Consider the following 21,468-nt stretch of genomic DNA (forward strand, 5'->3'; position numbering starts at 1 on the left):
AGCTCCTCCGGCATTTTAGTGGATATTCTTATATCTTCATGAAACAATTCCCGACCCTGTAATTCTACGAGGCAACGTTTGGGGGCGACAGAACAAATTGCCATGTCCTCATAAAAATAATGTTAAAATGAGTCAACACAGAAGTCACAGGTTTTTATTACACAGTTTAATCAACACACAAAGCTCAACGAGCCTCTCAGGTAATTCAATATACAGAGGTTTTGTGCAAGAAGAGTGGGTTCTCCTCGCACTCAGAGCCCAAGCCAGTCCCAGAGCCATTTAGGATGTTAGCCTCTAAATTTAACAAAACCCAAACAACAAAAAGAAAAGAAGCAACCTAGAGTTATCGGGTGGGGGTACAAACACAGGTTGAACTAGAAAAACGAAAAATATTAAATACCCGGTACAGTTGTCCGTGTGTATAACATCAACATGGGTGTTGTCATGTATTTAATAAAGAGTGTCCTTGGACTCAGTCAGTCTGCTTTCTTGACAGATGAGAATCAAAAAAGGGGGAAAAAAATGAAACAAAGGATGGAGAGTGTGAAAATTCCCCCAATTTTGAGTGCCCCTCAAAAAAATAAACAGGTCCCTTCAAATGTTTAGATGCTCAGAGGAATGCCTCAAGTAACTGACTATCTGGGATGGGCAGAAAATGGGGAACCAAACCTGCAAGGAAACTAAAAAGGCAGTACAGATGTGAGCAATAAAAGAGTGGGTCACTGAAAAAGAGGCGCTTCCTACCATTGCAAGGTTGATGTTAGTTCATGGTCAGGAGGGCATGTCAAGTAGTTGGGGAGGCAAGACAGAAAGAGATGAAGACATGGGGGGGGGGGGGGGGGGGGGACAACACATATGAGAGGGGCAGAGGTACTCTGGTGATGGGGAGGCGTGGCTCAACGAAAGCACTCCAACGGAAACGAGCGAGATCTTATTTTAAACATTTCATTTGTTTGTATGTGGGTTTTTTTGTTTGTTTTCTCTTTAACTCTCAAGCTTCCCAAACTTTTGTCATAGAACTGGTTGGCAATGATTTTGCTCCACCAACACTACATTGCATACTTTTGTGTCCATTCCCGGGCTATTTTGTTGTACCTGAAACAGACACATTGACAAATCATTAGAATTTGTTGTCATTCAATTAGGCTATGCACGACGACAAAACGTTGAGGAGGCCAACTTCAAAATAAACCTTCGGTAGTTTACTAAATAACACATGGACATCAATGCTTTTTATTTTGAAGTTATTTTGAGCAGGGTGTGCATATGATTTCCTTGCATACTTCACACTCAACGAAACCAAAATGCTGAGAAAACATACTTTTCCCTGTCCGTCTTGTAGATACGGGCGATCTCTGGTACTAAGGGGTCATCCGGGTTTGGGTCACACAGAAGAGAGCAGATGGACAGGAGAACTGTGAAGGACATGTTAAAGGTTCATAAAACAGCACTTGAATTAGAAGTCAAATGAAATCATGTCACTTCACATATTGTGCAGGCAACTTTATATCATTCTTTAAAATCATATTTGTGAGGCAATTAGATGGGACGTCACCACAGACTGGGACAAAAAATCAAACTTAAAAGGTCATATATTTTCTGTACCTGTGTACCCTCATTATTATCATGTCATGTTACGGTTCTAATGATCCTATAAACACCAGGTATCTTTTTCTTTGTAGTCTCAATTTTCTATAATACTTGAAAAACCTTTGTAGAAGAACTTAATGCTTTTGTTGAAAAATATAGTCTCCTAAATGACCACCAGTATGGCTTTAGAAACGAGCCATCATCTGTAGCAGAAATGGAATTTCTTGAAAATGCAGCTATGCCAGCAGATAAAAAGCAGCATGGTGTGGATGTATTGATTGATTTACGCAAAGCATTTGATCATTGATTACTCATCACTCCTGCAGAAATGTTAACAATGTGGTATAAGAGATGTTGGATTTAAATTGATAAAAAGTTATTCAAATAATAGGTTTCAATCTGTCAAAAATAAATAATACTGAATTACATCTGAGAAGAGTAACGTGGGGTATTCGGTATTGAAGTTTACAAGTTATTTAAAATTGATCGATATATTTGTAATTTTTGTTGATAATACAAATTTAATTTGCTCAGAGGATAACTTGAAACGAATAACAAAAACGGTACAATGTGATAAGAAATATGCTTGATTTGAATAAGTTGTCATTAAAAGAAAATGAAGTGAAAGTGAAACTCATTGCAACCAAGGGGAGCAGTTTACCGGAAGTTCCTCGTACATTCGTTCCCCCATGACAGAGCTCCGGGAAAAAAGTGGATATGGGCTGATTGCTACTAGCCGCTAGAGGCCGGCAAAAGGCGACGTACAAATACAGTGTCAGGATAATAAAGTCTTTTTATGGCTTTTGATTAGCAATTGAGCGTTATTTCAGGACGACATTGTCTTGTTGACGTTGGTGGCAACAGTGTGTGAAACGTTGCAACTACAGTGCCTGTAAAAACAAGCCAAGCCAGTCGTTATGCTGCAAAACGCTTCTGCAAACGGCTTCAAAATAAAAGCGTCGAAAGGCACTACTGTGGCTGGAGTTTATTTTGAGATTGGCCTCACCAAGTTGAACGCATGTCTCGTCATGGATAACATGAGCAATTTCGTTGCTGCTGCTGACTTCACTTCTCCCTGACGGTATATATACACAAATGTCGGGAGGGGGGGGGGGGAAGAGGCAGAAAAACACGCCTCGAGGGTTTTATTTGTTTATGACTCATTTCACCCCTACAATAAACGAAGTTCAGTGACTTCTCTCTGTACTCCTTTCACTACAAGTATCTATACGCTTGCGCCCGAGATGCCCATCGATTCATGGTGAGTAGCGAGGATTGTCTTATGTAACTAAGTTACATTAGACACTAAATAACATTGTAATGAAAGTATGCCTTTTAAGCAAATAAATAATAACCCCTCGGTACTGCCTAGGCACTGATAAACGTCAAAACAAAGCGTAACAATTTTGTTTCATAATCACACCCATGCATAATACTCGGCCAGAGTTAAGGATACTTTTTAGGGGAAAAGGGTGCATCATTCACAGAATTTTATGTTATTTAGGGTTTTAACTTCCACATGTATGAAGACTCAACATGCAAGCGCACGCACAGACACAAAATACTAAACCACGGATGATGACAGAAAGCCTTGCATTAATCATAACTGGCATCATTGGCCGCAGATTACCCAAAAGTTGCCCAACAAATATCCTCCCTTTGATGAAAAGTTTATACACTGTTATTATAGTTGATAAAAGCTAAGGGAAAAAACAAAAGTTGAAAAAAATAAATACATTAACAAGTGTTTAAAAAAAAGAAATGAAAAGACACTGTGTTACAGCTATAACTATATTGAGAATGCCCTTTTAGTCTTTGTAAATTCATCGATTATACGCGCTTTTAAGGCTGCTTTTAAATGCATGTTTTGTGGCTCGGCTGATTTTACGACAGCCATGAGGCATTCTGAGGTTCAAACTGTCAAAACAGAATTGCAGTTTATGTAGTACGTGTTATCTCAATGCAACAACGCTGGGAAATACAGCACAAACTTATCAGGAGACATCTGGTGCCCGTCCATTTGCATGATGTGTTTGATATCACTCCTCTTTTGTCAGTCAGGCCTTAACCCTAACACTGAACTCAAAAAAACCTTTTGAAAATCCGAAACACTTAGCAAAGACATTTAGCTAAGAAATTATTACTTGACACAGGCCAAAATGATTTGGGTAGAAATTAGCTGACAAATCATAGAAATTGATGTGAAAGGCGCTGACTGACATCCAACATCCTCATAACGCTGATTCCTAAATAAGACTGCTTTGCTTGGTTCATGAAAAATCTTGGACGTGTTCTTTGAGAGTCTGAAGGCCAACATGAAACCGTCTACCTTTGGAGATGGTGAGAGCCGGAGACCACTGTGATCGCAGGATGTCAAGACAAATGCTGCCGTTGCTGTTGATATTTGGATGGTAGATTCTTGTGGTAAATGCAACCTAAAGATAACAGACCTAAGCGGGTTAATAGCGACACAGACAAGCTAAAGAAATTCTTGACTTATGTTATGCAATGAACAGGTCGATAATTTGCTGCTGTGTGTTTCTCTCTTGCGTACCTTTGGTGGTTTGAAGGGGTAGTCTGTGGGGAAATGTATGGTCAAGAAGAAAACCCCGCCTTGATAAGGACTGTCATTCTAATGCAGGACACATAAAGGTTTGGGGTGAAACAAACTCAAACAAGCTATAATGATGACGAATCAAGTATATGCAAGAAGCGAATGGAGTTGTCAAGTTGGACGAAAGCTCTGAGGTGAATACTTACAGGCCCCATTATTGTGGCTTGCCAATGAAAACCTGAAACACAGGAATTGATTAGGAGGGCACAGTAGTTGGGGGTTTATTTTGTTATTTATGTATTTAATTTTGACACAAACGTACATCAAAAGTATTGCTTTGGGAAATGTATTTATTTATTATGGTGGTAATTTATGAATATTTGAATTTGCATGTTCCTTTAACATTTGTACATGTAATATTTTAACATGGCAATGGAAGTCTACCAGTGAGCTACTTGTAACGTCACAAGAGAATACCAACATTTTGGAAACAGCACTAAATATTACGGGTCGTGTCAAAGTAAAATTGATGATTTTTTTATTTTACCGTATTTTCCGCCCTAAAAGGCGCACCTAAAAACCTAAAATTTTCTCAAAAGCCGACAGTGCGCCTTATAGGCCAGTGCGCCTTATATATGGATCAACTGATGAATACTGGTTGTACACAGTGCTCTGCCAAAATGTTTCAGTACGTTTTAGTACGACTAATAAATTACAAGGTCGCATCGCTTCCCAGCATTACGGCAACTGTAGTCAGGGGGCGTCACCGAATAGCTGTTGTACCCGCGAGGCTATTTCCTGTCAAAATAGGCTGCTCTGTTAATGTTTCGAGTAAATCTACGGATCGATATGGAAGGGAAACATAGGTAAGTAGTACCAATGCGTTAGATCGAACTTTAGTCAGTTCCGATCATTTTATAGGAGATCGTTTGAGAAACGCGATTGTTTACACTTTGCTGAGGCTCATGGGAGATTGCGAGGTGAGGCTCGTGAGACTTTGCGGATGGCTAATGCTATTGCGATAGCTGCTATACGTACCAGGCTATTTCATGTCAAAATAGGCTGCTCTGTTAATGTTTCGAGTAAATCTACGGATCGATATGGAAGGGAAACATAGGTAAGTAGTACCAATGCGTTGGATCGAACTTTAGTCAGTTCCGATCATTTTATAGGCGATCGTTTGAGAAACGCGATTGTTTACACTTTGCTGAGGCTCATTGGAGATTGCGAGGTGAGGCTCGTGAGACTTTGCGGATGGCTAATGCTATTGCGATAGCTGCTATACGTACCAGGCTATTTCATGTCAAAATAGGCTGCTCTGTTAATGTTTCGAGTGAATCTACGGATCGATATGGAAGGGAAACATAGGTAAGTAGTACCAATGCGTTGGATCGAACTTTAGTCAGTTCCGATCATTTTATAGGAGATCGTTTGAGAAACGCGATTGTTTACACTTTGCCGAGGCTCATGGGAGATTGCGAGGTGAGGCTCGTGAGACTTTGCGGATGGCTAATGCTATTGCGATAGCTGCTATACGTACCAGGCTATTTCATGCCAAAATAGGCTGCTCTGTTAATGTTTCGAGTAAATCTACGGATCGATATGGAAGGGAAACATAGGTAAGTAGTACCAATGCGTTGGATCGAACTTTAGTCAGTTCCGATCATTTTATAGGAGATCGTTTGAGAAACGCGATTGTTTACACTTTGCTGAGGCTCATGGGAGATTGCGAGGTGAGGCTCGTGAGACTTTGCGGATGGCTAATGCTATTGCGATAGCTGCTATACGTACCAGGCTATTTCATGTCAAAATAGGCTGCTCTGTTAATGTTTCGAGTAAATCTACGGATCGATATGGAAGGGAAACATAGGTAAGTAGTACCAATGCGTTGGATCGAACTTTAGTCAGTTCCGATCATTTTATAGGAGATCGTTTGAGAAACGCGATTGTTTACACTTCGCTGAGGCTCGTGAGACTTTGCGGATGGCTAATGCTATTGCGATAGCTGCTATACGTACCAGGCTATTTCATGTCAAAATAGGCTGCTCTGTTAATGTTTCGAGTAAATCTACGGATCGATATGGAAGGGAAACATAGGTAAGTAGTACCAATGCGTTAGATCGAACTTTAGTCAGTTCTGATCATTTTATAGGAGATCGTTTGAGAAACGCGATTGTTTACAGAGGGCTCGTTGGTTATTGGCTAGTGGATGCATACCGCAACCCTAGTCAACCTCAGTTTGATGCAGTATAGCTTCTATTTTATGCGCCTTATAAGCCGGTGCGCCTTATATATGGACAAAGTTTTAAAATGGGCCGTTCATTGAAGGTGCGCCTTATAACCCGGTGCGCCTTTTAGGGCGGAAAATACGGTACTTTAGTTTTCGTATTCTATCTTATGTGATTGTAGTGTACCTACAGTGGGTGAGGGTAAGTACAATTTTATTTAGTTAGACCAAATGGGAAAAAAACCAATCAATTAATTAATGACTTGAGAGAAACAACAAATAACTTATACAACTATAAACAACAAATATCTATACAAACATATTACGGAACTTTTATTTTAAACTGTATATATATTTTGAACATTCTTAGGGAGCACAATTTCAACCCAGTGTGTCAACAGCTGAATTATACTGATTAGGCATGGGCTCATTGGTATGCTGTCGTGGCGCTTAGCTTCCGCTCAGCCTCTCCCAAAGGCTGTCAGTTTGTGAACTATTGCCCCTTTTCCCAATGAACAAATGGGCTCAGCTCAAATCTGCTTGGCTGCAATAGCCCAACCTCAAAAAAAAAATTCTAATACGCCTGACGAGAAAAAAAGAATCAATGTCAATGTCTGTGATTAAACTGTAAGAAACCGCCTTAAGGAAGTGAGATTTGCATAAAGAAAAAAGTTAAACAAAAGCCATCATTAAAACCGAACCAGGAAAAAAAAAAAAAAAAGAAAGAAATAAGCCCTAAAGAAAAGCAATCGTGAGAAAGTCATTCTGTGAAGAATGGTGAATCTGCATTGGGCAAGGGGATGATGCTGGAACTTGAGTTTGTTCCTGTTCCAATGAGATTTAGGAAGACAACTGCCCGAAGAAAACATGCAAATTTCCAGTCATTAATGATATGGAGCTGCATGTCAGGTAAAGGCACTGGGGAGATGATGGCAGTCATTGCGTCTTCGATAAATGTATTTATAATAAAAAATAAATAAATAAACTGCCAAAGGCTAGCACATTATTATTATTATATATTATATTAAAAAAACATTATCTGTAGTCTGGCAATACAAATCTTGTGCCAATGTCGATACCAAGGATAAAGTTTGAATCCCATTCTGCTGCAATTTGACTTGACAGGCAGCTGTTCTGATTTTGGTGGCTAAAGTACATAAAATGTATAATTTATAATAAAAAAATAAATAAAATAAACCTGTCAAAGGACTCTATGCCAACGCTTAACTGCAAATATTGTAGTAAAAATCTCAGGCTAACTTGACTATTTTAGCATTCTGTTACATTTTTCAACACATTATCCACTCGTCAATGCAGCACTATTGTTACTTTAAAGTTACTTTATTTTAAAAATGGATGACATCGTTTGTTTCTGGGCTTGTGCGGGTTTATACATGTATACGCAGTGTATATTCATAGCAATGAATTTGACACGTACAGGTTAAAGCCTTTGTCTTTGGTTGCAGGTGATGTGGATCAATTTACTTTATTGTACCACTTAACGTCATTCTGCGACAATTTAGGCATGTTTTGAACTGAACTTGTGAATAATGCAGTCATTCTGCTTGGAAATGAACAGACCAATCTGGTAGAGCCCATATAACGATAGTGCATCGTCAACCACACTGTATAGTTGAAGTACAATCAAATACAGTATGCTGCGAGTCTTAAATTTGATAGACGTTATAATTTAAAAACTTGGGAAACACTATTCAGTCAATACTTTTTAAGGAAACCCTGTTCATAATAGAATGTATTAAAATCAACTATTGTGGACATGAGTTTTGGTAGTATGGTGATAAACTTACTGTCATCTCCTACTGGACCAGCAGAACACTGGGCTGGGGGATCCCGTGCGAAGTCATTCAATTCCTAACACAAACAAAATAGCAGAAAGGTCCGTCAAGAAGTAAAATCATCTGCATTGGAATTCAAGTACAAAGCAGTATAGTTCAAATCATTTTTTTACCAGACACCTACCTATAGATAAATCTATCTATCCATCTGTGCACAAATGAGTCGTAATTCGTTCATTAATTTGATTGGTCATGGCATACTAACTATCAATTTATAACTTGCGGACTCCAATGAGATAGTGTGACGTCACCAAAACTCCATCCCATACAGACAAAATAGCATGTTGGAATGTTGTTTATAATTCTCATCCGACCACAATCAAAGTCACTTGATCTATCCTTGCGCAATTTATCCGAGAAAGGCGTTTTGAGCAATGATGAAATCCAATGAAGAACAGTCCAAAATAAAAATGTAATGAGCACCTTTTTGGTATGTAGAGAGTAAAGATTTTTGCATGAAAGTGTAAGGAGTAAGAGTACAAACTAGGCTGAAAAATAACAACTCCACTTAAGGTAATGAAGTATTTTTACTTTGCTACTTGACACCTCTGCAGACCGACTAGCTTGTGGGGGAAATGGCAGTTGAGGCAAAAACCTGCTTCCTGCTAAGAAATCACGCTTCCTACTAATGTAGAGGGCAGGATGACAAAAGTGGACAGTAACAACATACATGTTGTATGTTTACATTCTTTCTGAATGTTCTGTCGCTTCAGACGATGTGGCAATGATCGGATGCAGTCAACAGAGCCCAGCTAGACTTTTTCTTTAATTATTTCACTCCTAGCCTGTCACGCACTTACGACAGCTATCAAAGGGAGTTTGATCATTTGTTGGATGCCGCCGGAGGGAGCGGGGACACAAGCTCAGCTTTGTGCAAACTTGCAAATAGGATGACAAAAGTGGACGGATTTAATATTGGACCAAAAGAATAACCAGTTCAGAAAATCGATAGACGATTGGAAAACCACCTTTGGATCTGCCGCTGGCCAGTGTATGGCAAGGGATCATGGAGATTCAAATTATTTTAACCTAAAACTAACATGTACGATTCAAGCAAGTGGCCATCAATACATAGAGCCTTTACTGCAGTGTTGAAGAGCCCCATAGCTGAAGGTTTGATGTTTTTAACAACTCAATCCGCCTCGAAATGGCAAAAGAATTCAATGAGTGATAATGGAAAGAGCAAAACACAAAAATTATCTGTTCTATATCTATGGTCCCGGCAACTGGCGCCTAAGAATAGGCACGTAAGCTAACCCATCCTGTTTTATGCCACTATTTGCAACACTAGCGTGTGCAAGAACTAACCTAGATTCTGTCACTGGCCACAATGTAATGTGAGATTATGTAATAATGTGATTCTACTTAAGGTAAGCCATTTGGGTAAGACAAAAAAACATTCCGTGGTTAGAACAAAACGGCAACAATGTGTCTACATTTTTAAATAAATGAATATTTGGCTTATTAAAACATCTTGAGCAATGTAAGATGTGGATAAAACGTTAAGTCTATATATTTTCAAAATAATAAGCACTTGGTAGAGTTCTTGCAACAGCTTCCGATCAGGAATTCAAATGGAGCTGCAGCTTCGAGATTGAATCCACATTTTTGGCTAATACTATTGGTTATCGCGTTGCTGGAAGGATATGGCAGGTCGTGACGCGGTGCCGTAATATGGATGCCGCCGCAACCGTGCAAGCAGTCATCCTGGGTTAGCGCGCATGAAAAGTGGGGCAGGGGGTCTCCAGACTTTATGGATTCTGCATACTCCTGGTGTTGATACATCTATCCATCCGTACCGCTTATTCTCATGAGGGTTAGCAGTAGGCGGGGTATACCCTGATCTGGTTGCCAGCCAATCGCAGGGCACACATAAACAAACAACCATTCACACTCAAAACCACACTACATAATTTCCTGAATTCCTGTTGTTTGAAATAAATTACACAGTTTCAAGGTGACTTTTTCCAAGTCCATTTTATCCTAATTTTACAAATCTAATATGACTACATGACAAAACTAATTGTGATATCTTGGAGTTGAAATATGTATATCATAGGAAAGCTAGCATCTTTCTTTTTTTTTTTTTTTTTTACTATGCCAAAATCTAATTTGGTAAATTTGCATCATAGTGAATTATTTTGCCATGACAGGTCACATTTACTTATCTAGAAACATTTTCATTGGGGCAATTTCAAACACTCCTAAATGTTTAAACTGTAAACTTGGTGTTTGTTGTATCAAAAATATGCACATCAAATTAAAACCAGCATTACTATCCTTTGCGCAACTTCACTTGACTAGCGAGCATGTTTATAGCATGTGACACAATTATAAGTGTAGGTTCAAGGCTGTGTGTTTATGAACTTGGACCAGTAAGTCAAATATTATTTGTACTACTCAAGGTTTTAGGAGAGTTCAATCTAAAATGAAAACACTTTGAGAGGAAAGAAATTTCACCCAAAGCCTAAACTATATAGCCATTTTAAGTATTGTATGTCACAATGCCAGGTGAGCACAGTGCCTACGGTGAGCAAAATTTATAAGCATGCTGTAGGATGTAATCATGGTTGTAACTCATGGGCATAAACTGTACAGGTCATGTTTGCAATAAATAAGGCACAAATGTGACAGAGGCCCTTCACAGGGCTAATGTCATGTTAGTAAGGTACCCTGACATTTATGCATTACGTTAACTTTAGCTTGTTTCGGGTTCTACGAGGCTTCGTACTGGACGTCTTAGGTGGGGAGCCAAGTACGTGATACAACAATTTCAAATCGTGGGGCTTGCCGTGCGTTTCATTCTAAAATAAGCACACACTTTCACTGTCTGGGTTTGTTCAAGGTCGTAAATGTTTACAAAATGTTTGCCAACAATTTCAGTGATTCTTCTTGTTGCAAGTAAATAAGTTCAAAATCCTCGTGACAACGAAGGCATATGGACGAACGTCTGACGAACATTTCCAACCTTGAACGATCTCTGCTGAGAACGCAACATTCACTACCTTCAAAAACACTCGCAAATGTTCGACCCTCAGTGGGTTAGGGGCCTTAGAAACAGAGGGTTGGATTGGCGCAGTATTCATAAACCTGTATAATTAAGTCATTTGGGTTATCAAATACAGCGCCAAATGCAACATATATATATATATATATATATATAATTGTTTTATTTATTTATTTGCTGAACTGAAATAATCAAAGGATGATGGAAACAGAGGACAACTATTTAATTTGAAGAACTTTGTTGTTTAAAGTCCAGCTGGAACACACCTACTTCGCCTTGTAGTCACATAAAATATCTTTGTAAAAATATTTATATAACATATGAAAGAGGGCTAGGTCAGATTTTCACATTGACATGTAAAAGTCGGATGCATAACACGGAATTGACTTGACCTGGAGTACTTGAACACAGACACACACACAGAGACACACACACAAAAGACATTAGATTTAGGATATTAAACTATTCTAAAAAAAATTATACTAACAAGTATATACAGGTAATTAATTAATGTACTATAGAATATGTCAACCCTGCAAAATGCATATCTGCTAAGTGAAAGCCTACTTTTGGCCCATTCGTAATTCACATCAATAAAGTGGAAGAAATCAGTGAAAGGTAGGTATGAGTAAATATGGTTTTGATGAGGATGTTAAAGCCAGTATAAATCTATATCAGTTCATTAAGGAAGTGTGGGGAAGGTGTATTAAAGAAGAGAGGAAATGAGAAGTCACTCTGAAGGGCTGTTTTCCCTTTGTTGTTGTAGAGAGCTAGAGCTGTAAGTGTGAGTTGTTTTTGGTTGTCGTTTTGTTATTAGTTTGTAGCTTATTATTTGTTTTGAAATAAATGTTAGCTAAACAAAAACCTAAAATAATCAAAAAATATATATATATTTGGCAGAAACATCACCACCCAAAAAAGAAGTGTTAATTCATTCAAATTTGCGTTGTCTGCAAAAGGCAATCGCGTATTGCTTGAACGAATCGGCGCCATTACGCAATAGTACTGGTCCAGGTATGGCAGGTAGCGCCCGCGACAAAACAAAGCAGCACTGAGGCTATTTAGGGACTGATTGGCAACAACTATATTACAGACAAGGTCCACCTCAACTAGTAGCCGGTGCATCTGTGCAAACGTTAGCTTCACTGTTAGCGAGCGCAAATGCTACATATTCTATACCTTATAAGATGTATGGTGGGCGAGTTAACACTCTTTCGACAACGACTAGCTAATATTATCCCAGAAACGGTACGTCGTTGTCCTGCGGCTCGCCCGCTGTCACTACCGCGACACCAACGCGTGGGGCCTGCTAATATTTCATTTCCAGCTTTCCCACGGTCGACTTCTGTGTCGAAGGCAAAACAAACAAAATTACAATCAGCCCCCACCCGAGTCCCGACACGACCACGTAAAATACCATTCAAGGTTGCGCATTGTCATATTAATGCGATGACAACAGCATAAGCAGAAGCTACTTGAGCTGACATCCGTCCTCGCGTCCGGACTGTCATGGTAGCAAACGAAAAAGATACATTCTTATTTGACATTACAATCACGTTTTTTACTAAACGATCAAAATGTCCGATTTTGACAACATCAAACCAAGCGGAAGGGGGTCATTGTTAATTTAGCTCACTTTAGCATAGCAGCTAGGTGAACAACTGTCAGATGTAGCGGCGAGTGGAGTCACTCCGATTAACAATCAAAAAAATAAAGATAGCTAGCATCGGATTCGAGATTTATCAAAGGGCTACTATTAACAACGAGCACCATTATTGTCGAGTACAATCAAGTTTCACCTTCGCGATCATTTGTTAGCTTAGCTTCATCAGAGCAAGCATTAGTTTAACATCATCGTTAGCCAAGCACCGGGTCGCTTATGATAAGGGGGAATGCAGACCGAGTGTTGTTCACACCGAAACACCAATACGTCTTAAAACAGCCTGACATACGGCCATTAAACGCGTTTGAAAGATGCCCATGAAACATAACCATCCACGGTAAACGGCGACTTGAGTTAAAGCGATGTGGCCCGTTAGAGATACAGACAAGGGGCGCATTGCTCCAGCCGCAAACTGTCGTCGCTCGCTGGCTGACTGGTTGGACGTAGTTATCTGCCAAGTAAAGGCCAGTCGCGAGATATTGTGATAATACGAGAGATATTGTTCACAGCGTAATAAAGCTGAAATGACGGCCAGCTAACGGTCAGGATCGGAGTAAAATCCCCAACATAACTGCGAAATCCAGGGCCTCTGCGCTCACTTCCTTACCTTGTGGATTCTTTTCAGAGCCATTGTTGTGCTAGCGCTTCTGCCAGGCAAAACGTGCGGTTAAAATGGCGATTGATATCAGTCCGTTGATAACACACCGACGTAAATATCATAGACCACGACTAGAGTATACTTAGACGATCGTAGATCGCTACTACAACCAGCTGCCGACAGAATTCCGAGTCGAAAATAAACGATAGCAGGAGCAGACCCGCGGTCCTTCCTCCTACTGCAGCAGCTACCAAATCACAGCGGGCCTGTGCCTACACAACAGGAACAATGGCAGAACATCCGCCCGCGCCCCTTCACAATAATACATTGGTCTCTCGAGTCACTTGGCACATTTAGGGGCCGACGGTAGTCAGCCTCGCTTTTTCTTTGCAAATACGAGTGAGTGTCACTTTATTATTTTTTACACGACGAGAAGTTTGAAGTGACATTTGACCATTTGTAGTGATGGAGAAATACGTATTTTTCCACTCACTGTGCAGTGAGACTTCAGATAGGCAGACGAGTCGTGGTAAATTGCGTTTGGACATCAACAGGAAGACTTGCTGATCCGAAAGTACTGTCTTATCTTGTCAATTTTGTACCAATAGACAAGTCTGTGCACAATAGACTTTAAAATAAACCATCCTTGAATCATATTGCACCCCATGTACTGAAAGTTGATACATTGAAGGTTTCCTTAAAGAGATGCAGACCAGGGGTATTTTTGATTTGGTGTTTTCACTTCACTGAGTGGTATATTAGGGTCCAGCTGGAACATGCCTATTTTGCCTTGTAGTCAAATAAAACAAGATATTCCTTTATTTGTAAGATACAAAGGGTTTTTCTACACCTCCTTTTCTAAGCAATCATCAACCCTAATCCTATTGAAAAAAATTCTTACACGACGTGGGAGCTTGTTGCACTGTTGGTGTTAGTAACAAGCAGAAAGAAAATCTGTGACCACAAGAGCATCGTTTTTAAACTGGCTTTCCCAGACAAACACAGTATTGTTGTGACACTCCAAACCAGTGGTTCTTAACCTTGTTGCAGGTACCGAACGCCACCAGTTTCATATGCGCATTCACCGAACCCCTCTTCAGTGAAAAGTAAAATAATTTTTTTCAAATTCAAGACATAGATGTTTTTTACTGGTGCACAAAATGAGCCATGCCTATTTTGCCTTGTAGTCAAATAAAACAAGATATTCCTTTATTTGTAAGATACAAAGGGTTTTTCTACACCTCCTTTTCTAAGCAATCATCAACCCTAATCCTATTGAAAAAAATTCTTACACGACGTGGGAGCTTGTTGCACTGTTGGTGTTAGTAACAAGCAGAAAGAAAATCGGTGACCACAAGAGCATCGTTTTTAAACTGGCTTTCCCAGACAAACACAGTATTGTTGTGACACTCCAAACCAGTGGTTCTTAACCTTGTTGCAGGTACCGAACGCCACCAGTTTCATATGCGCATTCACCGAACCCCTCTTTAGTGAAAAGTAAAATAATTGTTTTCAAATTCAAGACATAGATGTTTTTTACTGGTGCACAAAATGAGCCATGCCTATTTTGCCTTGTAGTCAAATAAAACAAGATATTCCTTTATTTGTAAGATACAAAGGGTTTTTCTACACCTCCTTTTCTAAGCAATCATCAACCCTAATCCTATTGAAAAAAATTCTTACACGACGTGGGAGCTTGTTGCACTGTTGGTGTTAGTAACAAGCAGAAAGAAAATCTGTGACCACAAGAGCATCGTTTTTAAACTGGCTTTCCCAGACAAACACAGTATTGTTGTGACACTCCAAACCAGTGGTTCTTAACCTTGTTGCAGGTACCGAACGCCACCAGTTTCATATGCGCATTCACCGAACCCCTCTTTAGTGAAAAGTAAAATAATTTTTTTCAAATTCAAGACATAGATGTTTTTTACTGGTGCACAAAATGAGCCATGCATGAATGTCACCTTGGTCAAACAACAAACCTAACACAATGCATGAACCTACAACAAATTACATACCTGCAAATCAGTGTGACTTCTGCTGTTGTCTTTGCGAGCACGGTTCAGATATGCGTCATCACAAATTTACACGATAAGTCAGGTGTGTTCGGACGTCCGCAGTGGAGGCTCTGCCGAACCCCTGAACCCCATGGTTTCGATCGAACCCAGGTTAAGAACCACTGCTCCAAACATTCCTACAAGTAAACGTTGGGGGCCCCTGGCCACTGGATGAGCCCAAAAAATCATGAGCATTTTATTAACACATTAAAAATAATAAGGAAGTGAAAGAGGTGACCAACATCCAAATTGTGTACAAGTGCAACATTTGTATTAATAGTAGTGCAGCAGAGGTGACACCAAGGTTGGGAAGCGGTTGCCCAAAGCAAAGTATGTACTTTTTTAAAATGTATTTATCCATCCATCCATTTTCGATATCGCTTGTCCCCATGGGGGTCGCGGCCGTGCTGGAGCCTATCCCAGGAGTCATCGGGCAATAGGCGGAGGACACACTGAACCAGTTGCCAGCCAATCGCAGGGCACCCAGAAACGAACAACCATCCGCACTCGCACTTACACCGACGGGCAATTTGGAGTGCTCAATTAGCCTACCATTCTTGTTTTTGGGATGTGAGAGGAAACTGGAGGACGGATGAAAACCCACGCGGGCACGGGGAGAACTTGCAAACTGCCCACAGGGAGAGCCAGAGGTAGCATCGAACTCGCACCCTCTTAACTGTGAGGCGGAAGTGCTAACCAGTGCGTCACCGTACCACCCCAAATTTGTTTATTTCTTTATTTATTTATTATATAACAGAAATTGAATCAACATTCCCACTTCCTCTTTTTTTATTTTTTTTTATTTTTTTTACAAGTGTGCTCTTTTGGCCAACCCTCCCTATTCAGGCGAAAGATTTCTGAATTCAACATTATTTTGCGCGTAACTCCCGATCAATCACTATGCCCTCTAATCCGCAGATTTTTTTCAATGCAACACAATACATTTTATACAGCGCTTTCAGTTTCCATTGTGGGGAACATGACGCAACACGACTCCTCATCGTCGAGAGAGACCAGACTGCTCGCTCGGACGCACTGTAAGCCAACACACCCTCAGACGCAGCCATGTCAAAATTTTAAAGGAGATATTATGTAATGCTCTATGAATTTTAAAAAAAATGTAATGGACTATGGTGACCTGCAGACTTTCGGAAAAATCAATGCCGCCCCTTGTTGCTATGGAAACCCGGCAGCGCCGTCCTGGTGGTGCTCAAGATCTACATTGAAGTGTATATTCATACACCATGTTATTTATTATTTTTCAGGAAGATGGTGGAACAGTCAGTGGCGCACACATTCATTTGATGTGCAATAAATACTGTCTAGTAAATGGATTGCGGTGCAACATCATTATATAAATGCATTGCGGTGCAACATATATATATATATTTATATTTATGTATAAGGCAAAAAACCTGGAAACCTGTCATGAACTCTTCAAATTATTAAAACACAGTCGTCCGACCTTTGTGAGGGGAAACCCTGTACTATAGTGTAAACCTCCACAGGATGGCAGTACTTGACCGAGTGCGGGTGTGTCTATGCACGTATTCCGGCTTGAGCGTGAATATGCGTGGGAGTTCCTTCTCTCTCCATTCCGACCAGCTGCTCAGCATTTGCTTTGCGGGGGCGTCATTGAGCGGTAGAGCCGGGGTTTCTTATTATTGGCGAGAACCTGCAGTCAACTCCACTCTCACCCATCTCTCATCTTCACCAAAACAAGTCCGGGATTCAAGCATGCCTCCGTCTCCCCGGACCCCAAATGTCAGCTGATTTCCCCCGACCGACAGAAGACGGAGATTCCGCCGAGTAATGCCACTGCGACAGCCCACATCCGCGCGTATCGTCGACACCTGCAGCAGAAAGACCAGACAAGACCACAGTGTGTGACAGAAGATCAGAGATCGGCCCCCGCACCCCCTGCACACACAGTCCCCCCTCGCTTCCGACCCCCAGGATGTCCGGCAGCAACGCAAGTCTCGCGGAGTGACTGATCAAATGTAGGCAATGATGCACGGCCAGTGACGGCAAATGTACATTGTGTGCACACCGATTCAACGCTGATCACCCCCCTAGCCGTTTCTTTCTCATATGTCTGTCTCGTGTTCATCTCTGCTTGTTATCTTAGCACCTATCACTCAATAAAGTCACCGTGCATGTGCCTGCCTCTCAACCTTTTTGGGGAGGGCGGGAGATGAGAAGTGGTGGGTGGGGAGTTGGAGAGAGAGGGGGGGTATCCGGCTCCATACGACACCATCAGGGTCTTCCCCTCGTTATTCTATTAGAATTCACTCCTAAGCGAGGCAATACCCCATTTTCCAAAGGGGGAGGAGGGGCGGGTGGTTTTACAATGCACGGGCTCCGTGTACGCGCACTACTCCTAGCGGTGGTTGGCTGTTACTGAATAATACTCTCCAGAGTCACCCACGGAGTGATAGAGGGAGGCACAAGGCAGCGAGTGGGAGAGAGAGATGAGCGTCCTGTTTCAATGAACCGAAAAGCAGTGTGACGATGACAGCGAAAGGCAGACATAAAGGTAAAAGCCAAGACTGTCCTCGCGTGTGTTAAATGTGGCCACGGGGGTGATGTTACGACGAGAAGAGAGAGGGAGGAAAGGATGCTGCTACGGGGGGCATTTTACAACATTTCTGCTTATTATATACTGTATTTTTAATGTCCACGTCTTGTTTATGCGTGTGCGCGAGTCTGTTTATTCCAAAGGCATGGCCTACATTGGCGTTCTAGTTTTATTTTTAGACACAGTCAGGTGATCGATTGCTTAGAAACGCTAGGTTACCTACAGTAAAAAGTTTTCCAGCTCAAGTGTGCAGCATCCTTTCGTGTTTTTGCGCCTATAAGCTCGACATCCCCAGCGTGGCCCTTTAAATCTCCCCACTGTCCTCTTTTCCTCGAGGCCTGCGCGTTCGAGAGTGGTTGCGTTTGTTACCGCTGCTCCAGCCTCTTCCTTAGCTTCCCTCATGTTTCCCTGACGGTCAAATGAGAGACAAAATGGAGTGAGAGGATGTGCTGGGCTGCAGATGAGAGAGCCCGTCGCCCGCCGCCAAGATGACGACGGCGATTCGTGCCGCACTAATTGTGTTATTGCATCATTGGATTATGGAATATTTAATGTGTTGATGACAGGAGAGGGTGTGTTTGTGCTTTACGCGTGGCTGGATATAGGAAGGAGGGCTTTGCACGGATTGTCGTGCGCATGTAACCACCACTACGGCTGACATGTTACACACGCACGCAGGCTCTCTGTCTCATGCGACAATGCTTGGTCGACCCACTCGTAATAAAGTCAGAAGGTCTCTCTGCCGGAAGAAGCTGATCTGACAGCTGGACGCGTCGCTCGGGCATGCCCCGGTATTCCGTGCGTGCGTCGTACTCAGAAGGAGGGGAGCGGGGAGGGGAAAGGCTTGCATTCTTTGCACGTAGACCTTTGGACTATATGAGCATGCGCTTCCTCACCGTGTGCGTGAATTTCTAAACGGAACATTTGCGCATGTGCACGGGCTTTGCTGGTATAGCATGGATTCCCTGAAATCGTTGATAATATTGAATGTCCCCGCCAGCAGCACTGTGGATGAGTGGTTGCCTCACAGAAAGCTGTTATTCTGTCTTTTTCATTAAGCGGGTGGAACAGTCAGTTGCACACACTTTAATTTGATTTGCAATAAATACTGCGCAGTAAATGCATTGCAGTACAAATAATTATTTAGCCTGACCTCCTACTTATTTCATGCGGCAAAATATGCTCGTATATCTGGATTCCCTGAACTAGCTGATAATCTTGAATGGTCCCCCCGCCCTTTCGCAGCAGTGTGGATGAGTGGTTGCCTCACAGAAAGAGAGCTTCTGGCAGGGGCGTAGTTGAGGGTAGGAGCTGGGTGGGCTTTTCCGAATATGCCCTTTCTACCTCATTCCTCGCATTTTGTAGACGTTATAACAATCCCATCCCCTTTTAACATTTACTTCTTGCCTTTCCGAGCTGCAGTGAAAGCATCATGAACAGTCAGGGCCAGATGACCGGTCGGTCTCACAAAAACCACGCACGCACTGAATTTGTACTCTAGAATCATACTTTGCGGCTATGTTTTTTTTTTTTTTTCAAATGAAAGTGGAATCTTAGTATTAGTGGATGGAAAAATTAAATGATCTCAGTTCTTTTCCTTTATTCTGACTTCTTAAAACAGTTCTCCCAGCTATAAAGGTTATATAGGTCATGTAAATATTTTGAAATTATTTACATTTGTCTTGTTTTTTTATATCCCCAAAACATGACATTTGAACTGCAATGTGTGGACTTGATATCCAGTTTTGACAATTTGTCCTCCCCAACTTATGAAATAATGGCCACCCCAATGGAAACGTTGTGAGTCTGCTCCTGTTGGCCCGGAGGACACGGTATCCATGACTTCCAAAAGCAATTTGAAATACGGACTCATCAAATCATAGCACACTTTTCTACTTTGCATCAGTCCTATTCAGATGAGCTTGGGTGTAGACAAGCTGGTGATGTATCTGAGTGTCGTTAATACATATCAGCGGAGCTGCGCAAAATAATACCAGACTAGTCAGAGAAAATCCATGCAAGCACAGGGAGAACATGGCACTTCCACACAGAGAAATTATTGAACATTGCTTAAACAGAGCATGTGAATGATCACTTCGGGCAAACATGGTAGGCAACTGGTGAGCACATCCGCCTCACAGATCAGAGGTTGTAGGTTTGAATCCGGGATTTTGTCTTCTTGTGTGGAATTTGCATGTTCTGCATGTGGGTTTTCTCCAAGTATTCTGTTTTCTGCCAACATGATAACTGAAGATCAAGAAATGTCTATAGGTGTGCATGTGAGTATGAATAGTGGTTTGTCGATTTGTGCCTTGTGCTTGGCTGGCTACCAGTTTGGGGTCTACCACGCATCACGGAACTCAGGAATGTGTGAAAACAGGACATAAAGTAAAGTTCTTGTCTGTACATAAATTACTTAAAAATATGTGTCAGTTCAGGGTGTACCCTGAGCTCAACAGGCATCTAGTGTGGTATCGAAAATGGACGGACGGATAGATGGATGGTTGTTTGTTTCCTCCTCTCCTTAACTGAGTCCCCTTCCCACATACCATCATAACTCTCCCTCTGTGTTGTAAACATCTGGGCCACCAGAGATCAGCTGCCTCCACATCAGAGCAATTGTGCAGCATATACACTCATGCATTAGTCGTAATAATGCACACACGCACGCACACACACACACACAACTCCACAAAGCTATTCATCACACCTGGTGAGAATGATTTAATGTGTTTGTGCTGAATGGGGATGGCAACATCAGTCACACAGACAGCACTGTCGGGTAGACTGAGCCGGGTAGTTCCCATATTATGGATTTTAGTGCTGTTTGTCAGATAGAAGTGCGTGGAGATTGAGCCAAAGGACAAAACATACCCGCAGGAATGGACAGAAAGTGTGGGGGCGAGGTGAGAGCGTGAGAGAGAGGAGACTGCGTGAAAAGGCCACACAGGAGTCTTGCTGGAGCAAAGCACGGCAAAAGGATTGATCACTCGCGTCTTTCTGAATCACATACCATAAAAATGACAATTTCCTCTGATTGTGAGTACGGAGAAATACTAATGCAGAACCAAATGCTAAGTAGTTCGTAAAGTTGGCTCGTATATAAGCCCCATGTTTTGCCTCACAGTTCAATGTTCAATCTCAGTTCCAGCCTTCCTCTTTGGAGCTGTGAGTGTGCATGAATGCCCTGCAATTGACTCACTACTAGTCCAGGGTTTACCCCTACTTCACTCCCAAATTCAACTGGGATACGCTGGAACTCACCCGCGACCCTAATCAGGGCAATATAACAGGGGTAGGTGGTCCGCGATCCTCTAGTGATCTGTGGCGGTATTGCA

The 21,468-nt window shown here is 41.5% G+C and overlaps 2 protein-coding genes across 4 annotated transcripts in view; one reads left to right on the forward strand and one right to left on the reverse strand.

Annotated features, from left to right (window-relative positions):
- Positions 1-138: 138 nt before the first annotated feature.
- On the reverse strand, positions 139-13,777 carry ube2d2 (ubiquitin-conjugating enzyme E2D 2 (UBC4/5 homolog, yeast)). Its single transcript, XM_037261070.1, has 7 exons — positions 13,505-13,777; positions 8,180-8,243; positions 4,351-4,382; positions 4,145-4,222; positions 3,920-4,025; positions 1,322-1,415; positions 139-1,095 (listed from the first exon to the last, which is right to left on the reverse strand). Exons 1-7 carry the CDS (start codon positions 13,526-13,528, stop codon positions 1,050-1,052), a joined length of 444 nt encoding a protein of 147 aa, XP_037116965.1. The 5' UTR covers positions 13,529-13,777; the 3' UTR covers positions 139-1,049.
- A 3,362-nt stretch (positions 13,778-17,139) lies between these two features.
- Positions 17,140-21,468, forward strand: part of LOC119128546 (serine/threonine-protein phosphatase 2B catalytic subunit alpha isoform-like) — a 31,636-nt gene continuing 27,307 nt past the window's right edge. The window contains exon 1 of one of the 3 annotated variants that reach the window (XM_037261042.1): positions 17,140-17,552. Coding sequence is in view for 2 of the 3 variants with exons in the window: in XM_037261040.1 (XP_037116935.1) it covers positions 18,064-18,088 (25 nt within the window). In the remaining variant the exon portion in view is untranslated. Of the gene's footprint in view, positions 17,553-17,831; positions 18,089-21,468 lie in introns of those variants that run through there. The other 2 variants (XM_037261040.1, XM_037261041.1) reach the window with 2 other exon arrangements.

This window comes from Syngnathus acus, chromosome 10, assembly GCF_901709675.1.
Source record: "Syngnathus acus chromosome 10, fSynAcu1.2, whole genome shotgun sequence".
In the NCBI taxonomy this organism is placed as follows: Eukaryota; Metazoa; Chordata; class Actinopteri; order Syngnathiformes; family Syngnathidae; genus Syngnathus; species Syngnathus acus.